Consider the following 19170-nt stretch of genomic DNA (forward strand, 5'->3'; position numbering starts at 1 on the left):
AGAAGAAGAAGAAGAAGAAGAAGAAGAAGAAGAAGAAGAAGAAGAAGAAGAAGAAGAAGAAGAAGAAGAAGAAGGGGAGGGAGGGAGGGAAGGAGGGAGGGAGGAATCAGTTTTAAGGCATTCAAAGAATATTCTTGTACTTGCAACTAACATTTTGGAGAGCATAAAGGTTCAGGCTTTGTTCAAGAAGACACTTGTGTAAAGAGTTAGCAGGAATATGTGATGTTTCACAGAAGGCAAAGGAATCTTATCAATCATAGTCGTTCAGGTCAACGCTCACCAGAAGCACTGTGCTTACCCCATGTGTCCCTCCATCTCAAGAAGCCTGTCACCATGAGAAGCCTACAGCCCTCAACACCATAGTCTCTGCATCTGGTGAACAGTTCAGGGCAGGGCAGGAGCTCAGGACCCCTCCCTCTCCCAGGGGAGCTGCTCCTGTGTAGAGGGTATCAGGGGAGGGGCCTAAAGCTTACTGTAACAGGGCACTTCATTGGCCACTCTGAGGCACGGAATGTCAACAAGTGGGTGGGGAATTCTGCCCTGTCAAAGGAACCAGTGAAAACACAGGGCCAGGTATTCAGGGTACCTGTGTGTGTGTGTGTGTGCGCGCGCGCGCGCGCGCGCGTGTGTATATAGGAGAGGGACTAACAAGAAAACACAGCTGACCTTTGAGGAATCTTGACTGAAACAAACTCCATGATGAATCTAGGGCTTTGGTGCTCTGTGGCACTGTGTTTTCTAGGGTTTTCCTGTGGTGTGTGGTGTGAGCTTATCTCGAAATGACCTCTCCTCTTCCAGTCTTTCATGCTTTCACGGACATAACAGTCTGTGAAGATGATTCAAACGGGAAACCGTTTCCATCGTCTACAGCTCTTGGTGAGTAAGATACATTAACTGCTGTACAGGAAACCCCGCAGTCAGCATATGTGCAACCAGAAGAACTCAGGGACTTCTCATGAAGTGCTGGTCCTGGGCAGTGTCCTGGGTTAAGCCAGTGTGTGTGCCAATATCCAGGCTGTCCTGGCCCATTTCCAATCCCTGCTTCCTTGAAATGATCTTTGGTCATCCTAAAATCACTCGCTTCCCTCAAGCCTCAGTGTTCTTCCATGGCAGCAGGTCCCACAGCAGTGTTTTTAAGACCATGTCCTAGGCTAGGGCAGATGTGAGGCCGTTTCTCTGACATCTGGTACATCTGGGTTCCTGCATTTGTAGAACTCATTTCACAGCGATGAAGTTGGTGATTGAACACTTCTTTACACACCAGCCTGTAAACTCTATAAAGGAGGGGCTGGATCTTATCACAAGGCCTGACCAGTCAATAAGAATCATATCAATAAGCAGGTGTGTCTCTAAGTAAGGATATTAACTTGATGGCATTGATATCACAGATGTGGATACTGGGACTCTGTGTTGGATGATCTGGACACAAGTGTCCATGTCACTTTCCACCATTTGACACTACACCCCACAACATCATTAAAAATTTGAAGTAAGAATTCTAGCTAAGTTTAAAATATGCAGACATGGCAGCAAAGTATCTCAGATATCTTAGAACAAAACATGAGCTGCATTTACTACATTTCCTTCTTTGAAGATGGAAGAACTTCTCTCTCTTCAAAGGGTTTGCCTCTACAGCTACCAAAGTCATCCAAATTCTGGGAAAATTGTTTGGTATTCTTTTCTGGAGAGCTGGTAGGAATCTCTGTAGGGTTCATGGTAAAAGTTAGAGTTTTAAAGGCAAGTTTTAAGAGGTGTTTTTAAACACCCTTCAACAACACAAGCTGGACGTAGCTTTCTCTGAATGAAAGCCATCATGTGACCAGATGAGTCAAACTAGCATCACCATGCATTCTATGAATCCTTGAAATACTTCTACTTATGAAATGTAAGCCAAACCCAGAAGGACACACATGGAATGTGCTCACTTATAAGTACAGGACAGCCACGCTACAATCCACAGAAACTAAGTAATGAGGAACACCCAAGGGAAGACGCATGAATCTCACTCAGAGGAGGAAACAAAATAGTCATTGGAGGTGGGGGGGGGGGAGAAAGGGAACTGGGTGGGAGAGGCTGGGAAGCGAGAACAGCAATCTATGAGGGCATCTCTGGGGGAAGCTGAAGACCTGGGATGGGGGGGGGTTCTGGGGAGTCTAGCGGGGTGACTGTTGCTGGGATTCCTATCAGTGGGGATATAGAGACTAAAGTGGCCACCTCCTATAGCCAGGTGGGACTTCCAATGGCAGGAGGGAGACATCAACCCACTCACAAAACCTTCAATCTAAAATTTGTCCTGCCTACAAGATGTCCTGTCTAAAGATGGAGCAGAAACTGAGGGAAAGGCCAACCAATGACTTGCCCAACCTCAGACCCACCCCATGTAAGAGAGCCAATCCCTGGCACAATTAATGACACTCTGCTATGCTTGCAGACAGGAGCCTAGCATAACTGTCTCCTGAGAGGCTTCATCCAGCAGCTGATGGAGACAGATGCAGAGACCCGCAGCCAAACATCAAGCGCTGTTTGAAGAGTCTTGGGGAAGGGGAGGGGGGTAGAATTGAGGGAGCCAGAGAGACTATCTATAGAGTCAACTAACCTGGGCCCGTGGGCTCTCAAGGGACTGAATCACCAACCAAAGAGCATGCATGGGCCCTACACATTTGTAGCAGATGTACAGCTTGGCCTTCATGTGGGTCCCCTCGTAATTGGAGCGTGTGTGTGTGTGTGTGTGTGTGTGTGTGTGTGTGAGACTTTGTTACCTGCTATAAGATCCCCTTTTCCTCACTGGACTGCCTGGTTGGGCTTCAGAGGGAAAGGATGTGCTTAGTCCTGCTGCGACTGAGTGTCCCAGGGTGGGGTGGTACCCAAGGGGTGCTTCCCCTTCTGTGAGAAAGGAAGGAGTAGGGGGAGAAACCTGTGAGGGTGGAACTGTGAAGAGGGGGAAAGTTCAATCAGGATGTAAAGTGAATAAATAAATTAATTAACTTAAATATATATACCTCAATAGACTTGTCAGGTAGTTTTTGTTTGTTGTGTGTACCTGAAGAGTGACATGAGAAGGTGGCTGTTCTGTAACATATAAACACATTTAAAGGCACTCGTGGTCTCAGGACACATCTTTTTTAATGAACCAAAACAGGATATTGTGTGAAAGGCCCAGTTGGACTGCCTGCCACAGACTAATAGCCAGATAAGCAACATGGAGGTGGGGAGATAGGGGGGAGAAGGCATCCAATTATAGATGAGCAGCAAAGGCCCAAGGAGGGCTAACCCATCTGCATGTTCCCAAGGAAAGAGCTAGGAACTCCAACTCAAGTCCTACCATGTTTGTGTAAGTGGCAAACCATCTGGTGAGCTACATCAAAGGGACTGGGAACCCCTCTCGGAAGGAGTCCCCCAACAAAAAGCATAATGGTAAGAAAATATAGGCAGGAGTATTGTATTGCAGAGGAGAAGGAGCCGAGATGTGCTCCCCAGTTAGCAGTCCTTAAAAGACTAAGAGCCACAGGGCCTTGTTCACAGTAGACTTATGAAGCACATGGTGGCAGGGGAGCCCAGGTTCTTAGAAGACAATCTGCTATTCACTCTGCTTTGGGTAATTAGACTTGGGACGAGACTCAGGCTGACAGAGCATGAAGAACCAAGCCTCTTAGGAGGTACGGACTAAACCGCAGGAATACTCCTGGTCAGGTACAGAGAGAGCTCCTGGCCAACGAGAAAGCAGCTTGGGCTCTGGAGAGTCACGGTTTCTATTTAATTATGAGCCTCGCCTCTTCAAGCCGTGTCACTTTATGGAGATTGAGGGACCTCTCTGGGTCTTGATTTATCTATATGAGTCTTCTGAGCCTTATTCATCTATAAAACAGAGGCAAAGACCTCTTATTGTACCAAAGGAGCACAGGATCAAATGGAACAAACAGAATGATGCATACAACCTGGTGGCTGGGTCTAATCCCGGTTGCCATACAACAAGGATATGAGCAACAGTTCTCTGCCTGGCCTCACAGAGCTCCACCACAGCTTAAGGGCTGAATTAAGGGCTGAACCGCCCAGAACTCATTTCTCATCAGAGAGGCACTGGCCACAGGATGTCCCTAATCTGCACCGCCATCTCCACAGCCACTCCTAGCACCATCCCCTGCTCCAGGGCTCTCCTCGCTCTATCTCAGTTTTATAGTTCAGATGGAGTTCAGAACCATTCGACTCTTGCACAGTATCTGCAGCTCAGAGGAGAGATTGTGCTTCCTCAGCAGGGGCCCCCAACTGCACACCCACTCTTCTGCACCGCTGCTGTGCAGCAAGCTTGGAGCTCCCCCTGAAGTCTCATCCTCACACACTAGCTCTCTGACAGGCCTGAGGGGCTAGAAAACACTTTCCTTTCTTTACCATCCTAATGAACTGTCCATATATCAACACTCAGTCAGAGCCTAGCTTCCCATCACACTCTTAGGCACAAATCTGATGTTGAATCACTGCCAATAAGGGATAAGGTGCAACCCTAATTCCCTGGCATGTCTGCTAGTCTGTCCATAAGTAAAAATTATGAATAAGCAGTTAAAAAGTCTTGACAGGACCCCCTCTGGGAAGAAGGTGCCAGGTGGGGGTTGCCTCCCACTACATTAAAGTCCTATTGCTAATGCAAATGTCCCCAAGGCTCCAGGACTTCAAAGCCCCAAATGTTTGCAGACTCAGAAGATGCCACTAGACACCTTAAACAAAGATTTATTCTGGAGCAGAACTTTAAAGGTGCTAAGGTTTGGTCTCTTGTTGTGTATTGTAATGCTAAGTGAAGGCCCCCAAGACCTGGATGCTCCAGAGATGAGTCTGCACATAGACGTAAGTGATGCTACGCGACCTTGCCCCCAAGTTATTTCTGATTGATAAATAAAGATGCCGACAACCAGTAGCTGGATAGAAGAGACATAGGTGGATTTTAGGGCTCCCAGGCCTGGCGGGGGGTGGGGGGGGCATTGAGTGGGAACCATGAATAAGAGGAGGTGAGAAGAGAGATACCGTGGGTTAGGAGTCAAGAAAAGATGGCCACATGAGGGTGGCCAACTGGAGTTAGGAGCAGTCCAGATGAGACATAGTAGGAATAACTCAGAATTATCGATAGGAAAGTAGAGTCTAATAGCATAGAGGGCTGTGCTACCCAGCTCTTGTGCTGATCAACGGTTATCGTAAATATGAAGACTGTGTGTGTCTTTTATCCATGAAGTAAATGGTTAAAGGCAGGGTAGAAACCCTGGATCGGGATTAAAAAGTTTGTACAACAAAAGGAATGATGGAGTTCTGAGTGGATTAATACTTTATCCTTGAGTCATGGAACCCTGCAGAGAAACACTAGCAAGTGAAGGCTCACACCCTGGACAATGGTTTTCCTCTCCTGGAAGAGCACAGTCAGACACACATGACACCCTTACATGTGGACAGGGCTTTGAGGCTTTCAAGTCCCTTCCATTAATCTCTTTTGTTCTCAGAACATGCAGGATATGAGATTGTTCCATTTCAAAAACAAAGAGAGCCTAGGTACAGAGTAGTGAACTGTGATGGCCCAAGTCACATCTCTGGGAAGTGTAGGACTGAGTGGAGACAGGACTTTTGACTTCTGATGTCCCTCTCTCCCCATACAATACAAGAGGCTGACAAACACACCCCTGCACCCTAGACCAGCGTAGAGATCACAAGCCGGATGAGATCTGGCTTGTGTGGAGTGTGGAGATCTCAGTGCAGAGAGCCAGCATTTTGGGTTGTGTATGCTGAGACAGGCGCTTCGGAGACCCATACCTCTCACATGGCCTCCTCACTTTCTCTGCCCTTGCTTCCTGCTCTCCATATGTCCCATCATCCCTGTATCCCTCAGAGCTTGCTTTGGCACCAACTGAGTCTTCTCTTCAACTCTCTGGCCCTTTTGGAGCCCTCTGGGATGCTGCCCCAGTGTGGCAACCTCTCCTGAATTAGGGGACCACAAACATGCCTTGATGCCTGCTGCTCAACCCTTTGGACAGTTCCTACAGTTGTTTATGTAGGAATAAAGTTAACTCACGTGTCTGACACGGTGTCCCGTGACCTCGCTATATGCTGGTTTTAATTCCAATAAGGTTTTAGCCTTTTTATTTAGTCCATATAAGCAAGCATGCTGACTATCAATACAAATACGTTTTTTTTTTCTCTCTTCCCAATCTTTCTGTATTTTATCTCTTTTTTGCCTTAATACACCGCTTAGTATTATCAACTCAATGTTGAATAAATGAACTGATGGATGTATCCACACCTTGCTACTAATAGGAGGAGTCATTAGTCTTCAAACATTAACCGTGATGTCAGCCACAGGTTGGTGTAGAGCTATGGTCCTCAACCTCCCTAGTGCTGACGTAATATAGTTTCTCATGTTGTGCTGACCCCCCCAAGAGAAAATTATTTCATTGCTACTTCATAACTGTAAATTTTCTACTGTTATGGATTGCAGTGTAAATATCTGACATGCAGGATATTTGCTATGAGACCCTCAATGGGTAGCAACCCACAGGTTGAGAACCACTGCAGTAGAGCACGGTTGCCAGATTGTGAAAGTTCTTGCGTAGTTCTCATTTGTTGAGCATTAACAACGCAGCCAGAAAAATTGGTCTGTGGAGCTCTCTGCACTTACTGGGAGTCACATAAACACTTCCTTACAGATGCAGCAGCAAGCTTCCCCTGAAACACTGCCTTAGATGAACTGCATGAATGCAGAGATACTGGACTCACTATCATTCAAAGTACCTTCAAATGCTTCATAGGGATTTATTAATTACAAAATATTTAAGAGATTTTATAAGTAGGTTATCATTGATTTCTCTCTTAAAGTCATAAAAGTTAGAAAAGCATACTTTATCATTATTATTGTTTGTTTTTAATTTCTAAAAGTTCCATCTGTTTGCTGTTTATGTTGGAGTGTATCCCACTCTGGGCACGTGGAGGTCAGAGAACAACTTGTCAATCTGTTCTCTCTTTCCACTACAGGGATCCTGGGGATCCAACTCAGGTTGCCAGTCTTGATGACAAGTGCGTGCTATGTCGTCTTTAGACTCTAGAAAAAAGCATGCTTTTTTATGAGTGTCTGAGATGGGGTTTCGTTGCTGTAAAGAGACACCGTGACCAAGGCAACTCTTATAAAGGCAAACATTGAACTAGGGGCTGGCTTACAGTTTCAGAGGTTCAGTCTATTATCATCATGACCAGCATACAGACCAAAATGGTGCTGGAGGAACCAAGAGTTCCACATCTTGATCCCAAGGCATCCAGGAGGAAACTGATTCCACACTAGGCAGAGCTTGAACAATAGGAAACCCATCCTCACAGACTTCCTCCAACAAGGCAACACCTATTCCAACAGGACTTTAACTCCTAATAGTGTCACTCCCTGTGGGCCAAGCATTTAAACACATGAGTCTATAGGGACCAAACCTATTCAAACCACCAGAGAGTCAACCTTCAGAGTTTTTTTTAAATCTTACTTTACATGTATGAGTGTTTTGCCTGCATGCATGTCTGAGCACCATATGCATTTCTGGTGCCACGGAGGTCAGAAGAGGGTGTTAGGAATGGAACCCAGGTCCTCTGAAAGAGCACCCAATACTCACAGTACCACAGAGCCATCCCTCCAGCTCTGTTTTGAGACTCAATGAATTTGTTTTTAATAGTCATTATGTGGCTGTTCTGTTTGCTCTTGAAAAGAACAGAACATGGTGATCTGATAAAGTCAATCAGGTAGTTATTTGATAGTTATTAACCTAGCTATAATCTGGATACTTGCTGATTTGCTTAATCTCCTTACTCTGTCAATTACTGACAAGACATCACAAACATTTCCATCTACGTGTGTGGGCTCACCAGTGTTTTACTTAATTTGGACAGGTCTGGCTTTAAGCACATTGTATCTGATACTAGGAAGCATGCAGGGTAGCTGCATCTTGATGAAATAGCCCTGGTTATTGCAGGATCTCTCTCTCTCTCTCTCTCTCTCTCTCTCTCTCTCTCTCTCTCTCTCTCTGTGTGTGTGTGTGTGTGTGTGTGTGTCTCCCTCTATCTCTGTCTGTTTCTGTTTGTCTCTGCTCACTTCTCTCCATATTCCTCTCTGCCCCACCTCTCTCTACCCTATTTCTAAAAGTGCTTCTTGAATTGAAGTCCAATTTTTTTTTTTGGTGACATTTAATATTAACCTTGTTCCTTTGTTTGGAGTCTGTGTTAAATTTTATGTCATCTTGCATTTTTATTCAGTATAACAATTTCTGTCTAATTAAACTGGCACAGTCGCTTTCAGTGAATTCAGTTCCTGATGAAGCTTACGGCTGTCTACCATCCTGCTATTTCACCTGTTCTGTTTGTTTTTCTTGAGTTGAATTCCTACTATATAGCTCAGGCTGGTCTTGAACTCATAATCTGCTTTCCTCAGCCTTCCCAGGGCCAGAACTTCAAGCATGAGCTACTATGCTAAGTGCTATGAGATTTATTTATTTACCTTTCTATACTGCATGTGCTTCATCTGCCTTTCCTGCTCTCCTGACTTATTCTGGGGCACTGATCCTGTCTAATCTCTTTATGGCTTGTGGCATTATTGTGTTTTATTTTTAAAATACTAAGGTTGTCATGTATCCTTACATTAGCATGGCAATCCTAATGCTGATTTTCTAACATATAGTTATTCTAAGGACTTTACAACAGGAAGGCTCCCCTTAGTCTCTCCCAACTGTCCCTGTCCCTGCTGTAGGTCCCTAAAAACCCATGACACTCCCTGTGGGAGCTTGATACTACTTTTTAAATTAAATGACATCATTTCAAGAAATTTAGAAGTGTGTGTGTGGGTGGGGGGGGGACCTCTATCTTTACATTTGTGGATTTTTTTTTGGTGCTTATTTCTAAAATATGTATTTGTTTCTACCTAAAATTATTTTTCTTTTAGCATGAAGAGTTTCATTTACTATTTCTTATAGTGTAGATTTGTTGATCAATTTTCTTGGCTTTTATTTGAAATCTTTGTGTCACTTAACTTTTTTTAAAAAATTTTTTATCTTGTTTTTGTTTTGTTTTGTTTTGATTTTTTGAGACAGAGTTTCTCTACATAGCCTTGGCTGTCCTAGAATTCACTGTGTAGACCAGGCTGGCCTTGAACCCACAGAGATCCGCTTGCCTCTGCTTCTTGAGTGCTGGGATTAAAGGCGTGCACTGCTGTCCTGTGTCATTTCACCTTTCTGAGGAGTTATTTGTGCTCCAGAGAGTTTCCTTTAGTTCCTTAACCATTTTTCCTCTTCATTTTTTCAAAACTGGGATTTGTGTCTTTCTTCTATCAGGCAAACACTCCAGCACTGAGCTATGCCCCCAAATCCTTTCAGCTCTTCAAGGATGTCAGAGTCCATTGGACTGTGACTTCTTTTTACTATGTCTAAAATCCAAGTCAAGGAGTTCTATCATATGTAATGTACTTATGCATGCAATGTACTTCACCCACCTAATCGATTGTGTGTGTGCGTGCGCGCGCGCGTGCCCGTGTGTGTGTGTGTGTGTGTGTGTGTGTGTGTGTGTGTGTGTGTGTGTGTGTATGTTGGTTTTGTATGGGTACATGAGCAGGGAGGCCAGAGGACATCGTTGGGGTCCCCATCTAATTTCCTTTAAGGTATTATCCTTAACTTTTGACTATCTGTCTTTGATGTGCCTAGGATTTTTTCTCCTTCCATTTATTAAATTTGTTTTATTTATCTGCATTCATTTATTTTTCCTTCCTCATCTATTTTTCTCTGTGACTCCAACTTCATACTCATTAGCTTGCCTTTTACTAACCTGCATACCTGTAAACCTTCACTCAACTTCTCCCCTCTGCTTCCCAACCAGTTTTCAGACACAGCGCTACTCCTATGCTAATACGCACTACCTTTCTATCTTTTCTTTGTGGTGTGCAAATCCTTTCCTTTAATTTCTTGAACAGCTTTAAAGCAGTTCAAGCCTGATCACCTAGTACAACGCTCCTATCACCTCCTGATGTGTGTCCCCATCCACCATGGCCATTTCACTGCTACTTTTCTCAATGTTTTGATCATGAGATGAAATATTTGGGCCAATGGCTGCACTTTGGCATCTTCCTTTAATGGGTATTGTTTCTTGTTTTGGTGAATCTAATGTATTAAGCATTTGTTCTGATTATTTGGGAGTTTGTTTTTATAGTGAAAGTGGCTTCCTGCTAATGCCCACCTTTCCTAAAGTCTCACTTCAAATCCCACGCACAGTCTTTAAGGTTTACCCACTACAGTTTGAGCCCAGCACTGGCTGTCCAGTAGCTGTTTTCTGCCAGGCTTTGGTGAGTATGATATGGCATGTAATTAGCTATGCACATGGCCAAAGATGTCAGATTTAGATTTCTCTATTTAGATTTCTGGAGCCCTTTCTCTGACGATGTCTCCCTTCCATTCTGCCCTACAAGTTCCAGATGTCTTATCATCCCTGAGCCACAAATGGACTGACATTTTCTGCTGAGTTTTGCTGCCCTCCACAACAATTCTAAGAGCATTTCCAGGCACGAAAACAGGAACTTCTGGAGCTATGGGTCCCAACACTGTGAAGCCCATGTCCATCTTCTGAAAGCAGTCACATTGTTTTTTGTGCTATTTCATACTTCTTTATAGTGAAATATCCAAGCTAGTACCATTAGTATCTTGTGGCTGGAAGAGGCTCACAGCAGCCTTAGGTTCACTTTCTATATACTCCCTTCATACTAAGTCCATTCAAATCACTGCAGCTATAGTGACTTTTATATACAGATTTTCCAGCATTAAACTAAGAGAAAATTCAAATACTCATAAAAGCATAATGGATTATAGAATGAATGCCACCAATATGCCTACCAGCTGGATTCCACAAATAACATCTGCTAAATCTCCATTATCATCTCTCTATGCATCTCTCTAGATGACTAACAATACAACCTCACTCCTGGGACATTTTTAAAGGTAATCTGAAGACATGTGAATATTATAAATTTTATAAAATTCAATTTTAAATCACACTAATTCTTGATCAGAATATTTTTTGTGATTTCTCTACTCTTCAGCCATGAGCAAAGCTTATCACGGGCTCTACAAGGACCCAGGAGATCTCAGCTCTGTTGGCCAGTCTCTCCTCCTTTGTCCCTGCCTCCCAGAGCCCCCAGGTCCTCAGTCTCTGCCTTCCCAGCTTTGTTTAGTTTCTCCAATGTCTTCTGCTTCTTCCCATGGTCCAGCCCTGATGGAAGGCCAGTGTCTTCTGTCTCTGCACCATGCCTGCCTGCCTATGGTGGATGTTTCTTCAGCCTTCAGTCTCCTGGGACACTGCCACACACCTCACTGTGCAACAGTAGCTGTGCCACAGCATGGCCTCTCCTATTCTCAGAGCATCTGTAAAGGTTTTTCACCATAAGTTTACCTTCTTGATTAAGCATGTTTCATAAAGACAAAAAAAAAAAAATCTGGCAGAAGATGGCAGTAACATCTTAGAGACTGTCATCAGTACGTTTCTCACAACAAGTCAAGTTATTAAACTCATAAACATTCTTATCATTGTAGGCAACGGTGACGGCCACCAGTGGGATGCGGAACGCGTGAAAATTATGGCTTTAATTTCAACTATTAAGGTATCACCAGTTTTGTGAAGAGCTGAGTCTGTGCATAAGATCACTGTAATGAATTCTACTCCCCTAGGACTTGAGATCAACACACTCAACGGTTGGCTCTGCAGTATTGTTGCCCTCAACAACCTTCTGCCTTCTGAGCTGCGTAACAAGATGAACACAGGTGGAGAGAAGATTGCTGATGGTCTGCTTTGGATACAGTTTGCCACGGGCAAGAGGGATGCCCGGGAGGGCACATGAGGCCAGCCGAGCCTGCCAGGTCCTCAGAGGCCTCTGCTAGGTGCTATCAAAGACAGTGTGGTCAGGAGCAGATGATAGCCACAGCTGACAAGTGAGTGCTCTACTGAATCTGTTCCTAGAGCCTGGCTGCTGTCCACTGCTGTTGCCAGGGAAACAAGCGTCAGCTTGATGGAACAAGCATCAGCAAAAACTTTCTCTTACCTCGTTTCCACTGATCCAACAGCCATTTCTATGGAAACAGCAGCTGCCAGCCAGCAGCAGAGGGGTCACGGTTACTTGTTGATGTCAGGTGTGACTACCAGCCTGCGCACTTCTGGGACTTTGGTACATGCAGCTCTTGGGTTTCTTTGTCAGCTATACAACAAGAGAGCTTAATGTCCAGAGTAGATATATATGCATGTTTAGCTTGGTTCTTTACTAGAAAAGGGAAATTAGGTATTTTTCCCTTTAAAATCAGATTGGGGCTTAATTTCATACTTTACCAAAGCCAAACCAAGAGCATCCCTAGAGGACCGTGGCTCTTCCCAGCACCCCAACCTCAGCATCAATTCCACTCATAACATGACCCCAAGTCCCAGGAGGGCAACCAGCTATGAGGACAGGCTTTCCAGTCAGCCTCAACCAACCCAAGTGAAATTATGCAATATTTTGGAGTCTCTTGCTTAAAGTGACCCACAGAAGTGTCTCTGAGATTCTGGGAGCCTGGAGAGTAATTCCACACAGAAGGAAACACCTAAGTTGTAAGAGGACTCTGTCAGGAGTTCTCTTCCATCCCCTTCTCTCCAACAAGTTCTCTCTATGCAGCCCTGTCTGCCATGTTAACGCACTATGTAGACCAAGTTGGTCTTAGAGATCCCCCTGCCTCTGCCTCCTGAGTGCCGATATTAAAGGCATAAGCTACCAATCCTGGGTAAGGCTAGACTTCCATTTGCCCAAAGGGGTTTGTTGTCCAAGCCATGGGTTCTCGCTAACTCAGCACTCTACATTTCTATTTTCCGAGATGGGCTGATGACTAACTCAGGACCTGGGTGCTATCCTTCTTAACTCTGAAAGCAGTTTGACTGCTTTTCTATGATGCAGGTATGTCAGAGGTGTAGATACAGGAATATAGAAAATCTGCTGTTCATTATTTATCAATAGTTTTGGTCATAAGATTTAAACTATCATGAAACGTATGTAGAATGACTATTCCCATGGCATATGTCTTCACTTAGAAAATACCCGAAAATGACACCCCTCCTCCTGGTGTTTTGCCCCTTAAACCAGTAACCAAGAAGGCAGAGAGATTTCCTAGCTCGTAATGCCATGACTAAAACTGAACCAAGGACCGACTCCCCATGCTGTAAGCCTGACTCTATTCTGCAAAATTCTGACACAGTCTCTCCAGGGATGTCACCACCTTCCCGCCCCACTTTCTCTGTAACCATCCATCTTTATTTCAGAAGCCACGGCTTTACAAAGGCAGCCATGCTTCATCTTTGTCTGGGCCTGGTATTTTATGTCTTTAGAATGGAGTCTAGGAAGTAAGTTTCAGAAAGACGAATTGTTTTGAAAATCTCCTATGCTTATTTTTTTTTTTTTTTTTTTTTTTTTTTTAACAATGCTTTGCTCTACCCTGTTTGCCCCCAAACTCTTCAAGTTAAGATAAAGGGGCCCGGTGATGGTTAATCTCCATTGTCAACTTGATCGGACTTGGATTGCCCCAAAGGCATAACTTCTGTGACAGTTTTCCCAGAAAAGTTGAACTGAGAGAAAAGACCCATCCTGAATGAAGGTCACAGCACCCCATGTGTGGGCTCGGGTCGCAGACTGAGTACAAAGGGGAAAGATAAGCTGAGTGCGGTGTGCGCATCTCTCTGCTTCCTGACACAGATGCAATGAGAGTGCCTCCTGCTCACTGACAAACCTCACTCATCACCATGGACTGTATCCCCTCATGCTCACTGACAAACCTTCCCCATCACCATGGACTGTATCCCCTCCTGCTCACTGACAAACCTCACTCATCACCATGGACTGTATCCCATCAAACCACAAGCCCAAGCAAACTTTCCTCATTATGGCACCTCTACCAGGTGTTTTGTCACAGCAAACTGAAACAAAACTCATATAGGCCTGTACAAGTAGAAAACTCAGTAAGTGAGTTTAAAAGAACTCTGTGACTTGGTAGATTTGAGGCTTACCAGGACGCACAGACACATAAACACAAAATTAATTTAGAGCCGACTGGTTTTGAAACCACAGACACATTGGCTCAGTTTACATTTGGTTTTATATCCTGAAAGGGGGCTTATGAAGAACGTTTATTGCCTGGAAACAGACAAAGCTTGCTTCAGACGAGCTATTTTAAATATTTTTTTGGAAGATGTTAGCAAAAGCCTTGCGTTCCCAGACCAATGTCAAATAACTTTACCCTATTCCTTCAAGCAGGTTCAGGAGGGAGCTCATGTAGTAATGCATTTTAGATACAACTGGCTTCTATTATTTACATGCTTACATAAGAAACCATTTCAACATACTGTAGAGCTTTGATTTCTCACTAGTATAAACCTATCTTGGCCAATTGCTATTCACTGGCTTAGAAAGGCCAGTCTGCCTTGTTCTGGATCACTGATCTATTCTCCCTAGAAACTTTCTGACAGTCTCCCTTAAGGGTCTACATTCTGTAGCTCTCTGAAGGCTCCATGAGGTTGGAACCAACACAGGTCCCACAGACAGACACACCCCTGAAGAAAGTCACCTCAAAGAGGGCAGCCTTGGCCCAGTCACACAGATGGTAAAGGCAGAGCAAATTCACACTGCGGTTGTTTGAGCTGCCGTACTTGAGCGTCACCCCCTGCCACTGTCGCAAAAGAGAAGAGAGTCCTCACTATGTCTAACGCAATAGCAATGATTTTAGTCTGCAAATATTTCACTGACAAAGAACCCCTATGTCCCATGGCCATCTCCTGGTGGCATCGAGCATTGTATATGTATGCATAACAAATACCCGCTTAAGTTGCTTCCGAACATATGCAGAAATTTCTCCTCTTGAGATTTCCACAGAGCCCCCTGGACTGTCCCACTTCACCAGGATGGGTTGGGAGTAGAGTACGGTCTGTGGGTTGAAGGTAAGAATGTACTAGATGACAAAATGCCTTGGGATAGTTCTCCACGTAGCTCTACATTCACTGGCTGATTTTAAGCCACGCTGTGAGGCTGGGAGCAAGACAGGGTTACATCTGTTTAGGGAAGAAGAGACTAAAGATGAGCATTACTGAGACCACTGTGAACTTGGGATGCTGGCCAGAGCCAGGTCTGGGCGTCTTCGGGACTTCAGGAGCCCGGGGAGTCCCCCTTGACCACCCAAACCTCAGCATCACAGAGCTATGGCAGATGGTAGGTCCTAAAGTAGAGAATCAGGTTCCCACCCGTGAAGACCACTGTCCCCTGGAGAACCCTATAGTAACACACATAAGCACTGTGCTCTCCTATGTGCATATACACAGAGGCAAACCTTGAGAGTGGCAGGATTTAAAGGAGCAGCTTTAAAAATGAGCAGCTCCCACGTTTCTAAAACACCCAAATGAGAAGATAAGGCACACAGCTACCTAGACCTCAGACCTAAGGGAAGCAGTCTTTTTAGTTCTTTGCCCATCATAGGATCACCAAGGATCATCAAGGACAACCAAACGTTGAGCCATAGCACTAGCTACCGGCTGTCTGTCGCAGCTCTTCCCACAGAGCGATGTGAGCAGAGGTGCTGTCATCTACACCCATGCTCAAAGAGCATGCAATTCATGAGCTTCAGTCTCACCTTGAGGAGGAAACAAAACAAAACAGACAGCATTTTCAGAGACTCAGCCTGCAAATGCCTTAAAAAATGTGCGAACCCCAAAATAACTGTGTAGATTACAATACAACAGGATGCCACAGCTGTAATTAAAGGAAGTGTAAGCCGATGTTTAAAAAGGATTAACATCCAGACACTGTGGTATATGTTCATCCTGATGTCAGGCTGGGCTGAACAGCAAGAGGCTATCTCACACACACACACACACACACACACACACACACAGAGAGAGAGAGAGAGAGAGAGAGAGANAGAAGAAGAAGAAGAAGAAGAAGAAGAAGAAGAAGAAGAAGAAGAAGAAGAAGAAGAAGAGGAGGAGGAGGAGGAGGAAAGGGGCTCAGTCTCAGTCACAAGTCTCTGTCACTGTTTCCTAGTGAGTCCTCATTTGAAGGTAATAATGCACAAGGTTTTGGCTGAAGTCCCTACGATGGGACACTTGGTGCTCATTGTTTTTGAGACCATACCTGTTAGTCTGAGAGTCCCTTGAGGGCTATGCCTCAGAAATGTCTTCTGACATTTTATGTCCTAGCTTTAGAACACCTCTAATTTTCTCTAAAACTGAATATTATGAAGAACCTTAAGATTACAGTAATGATTTTAAATTCACTTTAACAATAACAGCAAAAACTGTGAATGGAGACACAAGGGCCCAGGCAGTGGGAGGTGGAATCCTGGGAGGTGGAGCAGGCCCTGCAGGCCCAGGCAGTCTCCCTTGAGAGCCCCTACTCTACTCGCTGTGCTCTGGCTGTACAGCTCGGGCTGCAGCCTGGGCCTGGGGCTAGAGTCTGTCTGTGCCTTAGCCACCTTGGCACTCCTGGCCTCTGGCCCAGAGCCAAGCCTTCATCAGGAACTAGGAGAATGATGGTCAAAGAACTTTGCAGATCCAGCTCTGACTCCACCCGGAGCCTGCCTCAGCATTTCTTAGCAGTGTGGCTTGGAGGTAGGAGGGAGGGGAGCCTGTGCCCCCGAGGAGTCTGGGCCCAGCATGAGCTGACAGCTAAAATCACCAGCAAATCCTAGGTTTGCTTTTTTAACATTCAGGCACCATTTGGTTTCTCCTTCATAGTTTTCTTTTGATGTAAAAATAAATGCCTTTCAAAAACTTGTGATTTCCCCTCAAGACATATTTCAGTAAACTGTTAGGTGAGAATCTGCCCTTTTTTAACTCTCTGGCTTTGGGGTCCTCCTCCTAGGTTTCACATTGAGGCCCTGTCATTATAATGAACTCCAGTCCCCATCTTCTGCTTTTTTAAACACCTCAGGATTTGGCCGGCTTATATCTCTGCTTCATCATGCCGGAGGCAACAGTTCCTGCCCAGGGAGGGGGAACTAGAGATAAGGCACGTCACTGGCACTGTTAAAATTAGTGGTTTCCATGGCCTCCGTCAGTTTAGTTGGGTTAAGGAGACATGGGGCGCCAGGGAACTCACAATACAGTTGTGGGTGCTGGCCTTGTATGGGTAGTTCCTGTGGCAAAGTTTCTCCAACTATAACTGCCACTCTAACCATCCTGACCCCAACTTCAGGCCACAGAGGCTCAAAAGGAGGAAGGTCTTGTCGATGGCCATGAAAGCTCCTACTTTTAACCCTAGCACTCAGGGGAATCATTTTGAGTCCAAGGCCTGCCTGGGCTATACAGTGAGTTCTAGGCTAGCTTAGGCTACAGAGTTAAGACCCTGTTTCAAAATGAAAGAAAGAAACAGAGATCTAAAATGAACAATAAAGTCAAGGAGGAAGGCCTTTTAAAGTGGGCAAAGTGTAGTAGAGGGCTCAGATGGGTTCTGGGTACCATTTCCTCCACCCCCTGCTTAGTCTCCACTCCCTGTTCCTCTCACTAGAGGGAGGAAGTCACTGCTCCTGGGTCACTTCTAGATAAGGGTTTTTCATGACTGTGTGTCCCATGGAATAGGACTGACTGCACTCAATTCACAGCAAGGCAGGTTTGGAGGAAGGCGAACAGAGGACTCAAGGTGGATAGCTAAGCTCTGTATTCTGCTCTGCAAAAGACAGCATCTCCACAAGATGAGATAAAGCTCACTTTACTAACTCAGCATACAGAAAGATATCATGTCCCTGAGATACGACCTCTGAAAGAGCGAGATCAATCACATGAGCTGATAAGTCCACTTGGGATCAAGTCCATCAGTGTGATATCCTGAGAGTGTCTAGACTCAGTGCGGTGACTAGGGCCAAAGTGAGGGCGCATGGGTGTTTTCTGGGCTATTCAGAGCAGTGACTGTATGCTGGTTCTGATTGTGTGTATGTGTTGCTGTTGTTTTAGTTTCGAGTTAAAAGTTGACTATATTATTATTCCTTAATTTTTCAAATTGTACAGATTGTAAACATTAAATATTGAATTCTTAAGACAAGACATTTTAGTAACCTCACTTAAATTGAATACAATTTTTAACTAAATATTTTATCCTAGTTATAAGACAACATCACAGATTCTAATGATGAGAAACCCACATTGTTTTTCAGTGCTATCGAGAGAGCCCCAGCCCACTATGACGGGAATCCTCCACTTTCTGGAGCATGCCAGAGATTCTGAGATTCACATCTGCTCCCAACACACGGGCTTTAGAATACCATCTCCCACCCCTGTAGAGCACAGCCCAAGGCCCAAGGCCGTTCCCAAGCCCAGCTCTCCTGAACCTGATAGATGGAGGGTAAATCCAGAGACAGGCATTAAACAAGATGAATTTTCAAAATGGTGACCAAGTGATGGACTAATAAGGCCATAGAGAACATGTGTGGGAAAGCTGAACACGGAATCAGAAGCACAGCTCACACAGTGATAAACCAGGCTAGCACAGCATCCCCAACCTCAGGAAGGCAGGGCTTGAAACTGCTGGGTATTTATGTACCAATCTAGGCTTCACCACAAAATCTGAAACACCACTATTTATAATGCTCTGAGAGTGATTAATGAGGGCCAGGTCATGTACTAATGGAATAAATCCCACGGGAGACCAAACTCTTTCCTGGAGGAGACCTAAGCTAGGAAGCCTTTTATTTGCTTGTAATTCACCTCTAAGGGAAACATTTTCATTAAGTTAACAGTGCGTGGCAAGCATCAGAAACACGGAATCTCACAGACAGATACAGCCAGGAAGAATCACAACTCAATCTAAAAGCAACACACAGAGGGGACATCAGAGTCCAAAGGCATGCAGAGAAGCCACCAGGGAGCGACTGAGAGACACACAGAGCTGTCTCCCACGTGGCGTCAGGAGAATAATGTGCAACGGGGATCCAACTGCTTACCCACTAAGGACACCAAGAACCAGGTTAAGGACGAAAAATGAGCCAAGGATGATCAGACTAACAAAATACACCCATGGCCATTCCCATCCTATCGCATCATTAACCTGTAAAAGGTAAGGAGATCAGTTATCAGTTATCCATTTACTAAAGAACAGAGCCCCGGAGGCAGCTACAGGACCACGCAGGGCTTTGGGTG

The 19170-nt window shown here is 44.9% G+C and overlaps 1 protein-coding gene across 4 annotated transcripts in view; it reads right to left on the reverse strand.

Moving 5' to 3' along the window:
* The window catches only part of Cacna1d (calcium voltage-gated channel subunit alpha1 D), a 303585-nt gene that overhangs the window by 108882 nt on the left and 175533 nt on the right, over positions 1-19170 (reverse strand). For 2 of the 4 annotated variants that reach the window (XM_021204129.1, XM_021204126.1), the window contains exon 8: positions 18975-19078. The exons of the other annotated variants lie outside the window; for them this stretch is intronic. In XM_021204129.1, coding sequence (XP_021059788.1) covers positions 18975-19078 — 104 coding nt within the window. The remainder of the gene's footprint in view (positions 1-18974; positions 19079-19170) is intronic. 4 annotated transcript variants of the gene reach the window in all.

This window comes from Mus pahari, chromosome 8, assembly GCF_900095145.1.
Source record: "Mus pahari chromosome 8, PAHARI_EIJ_v1.1, whole genome shotgun sequence".
In the NCBI taxonomy this organism is placed as follows: domain Eukaryota; kingdom Metazoa; phylum Chordata; class Mammalia; order Rodentia; family Muridae; genus Mus; species Mus pahari.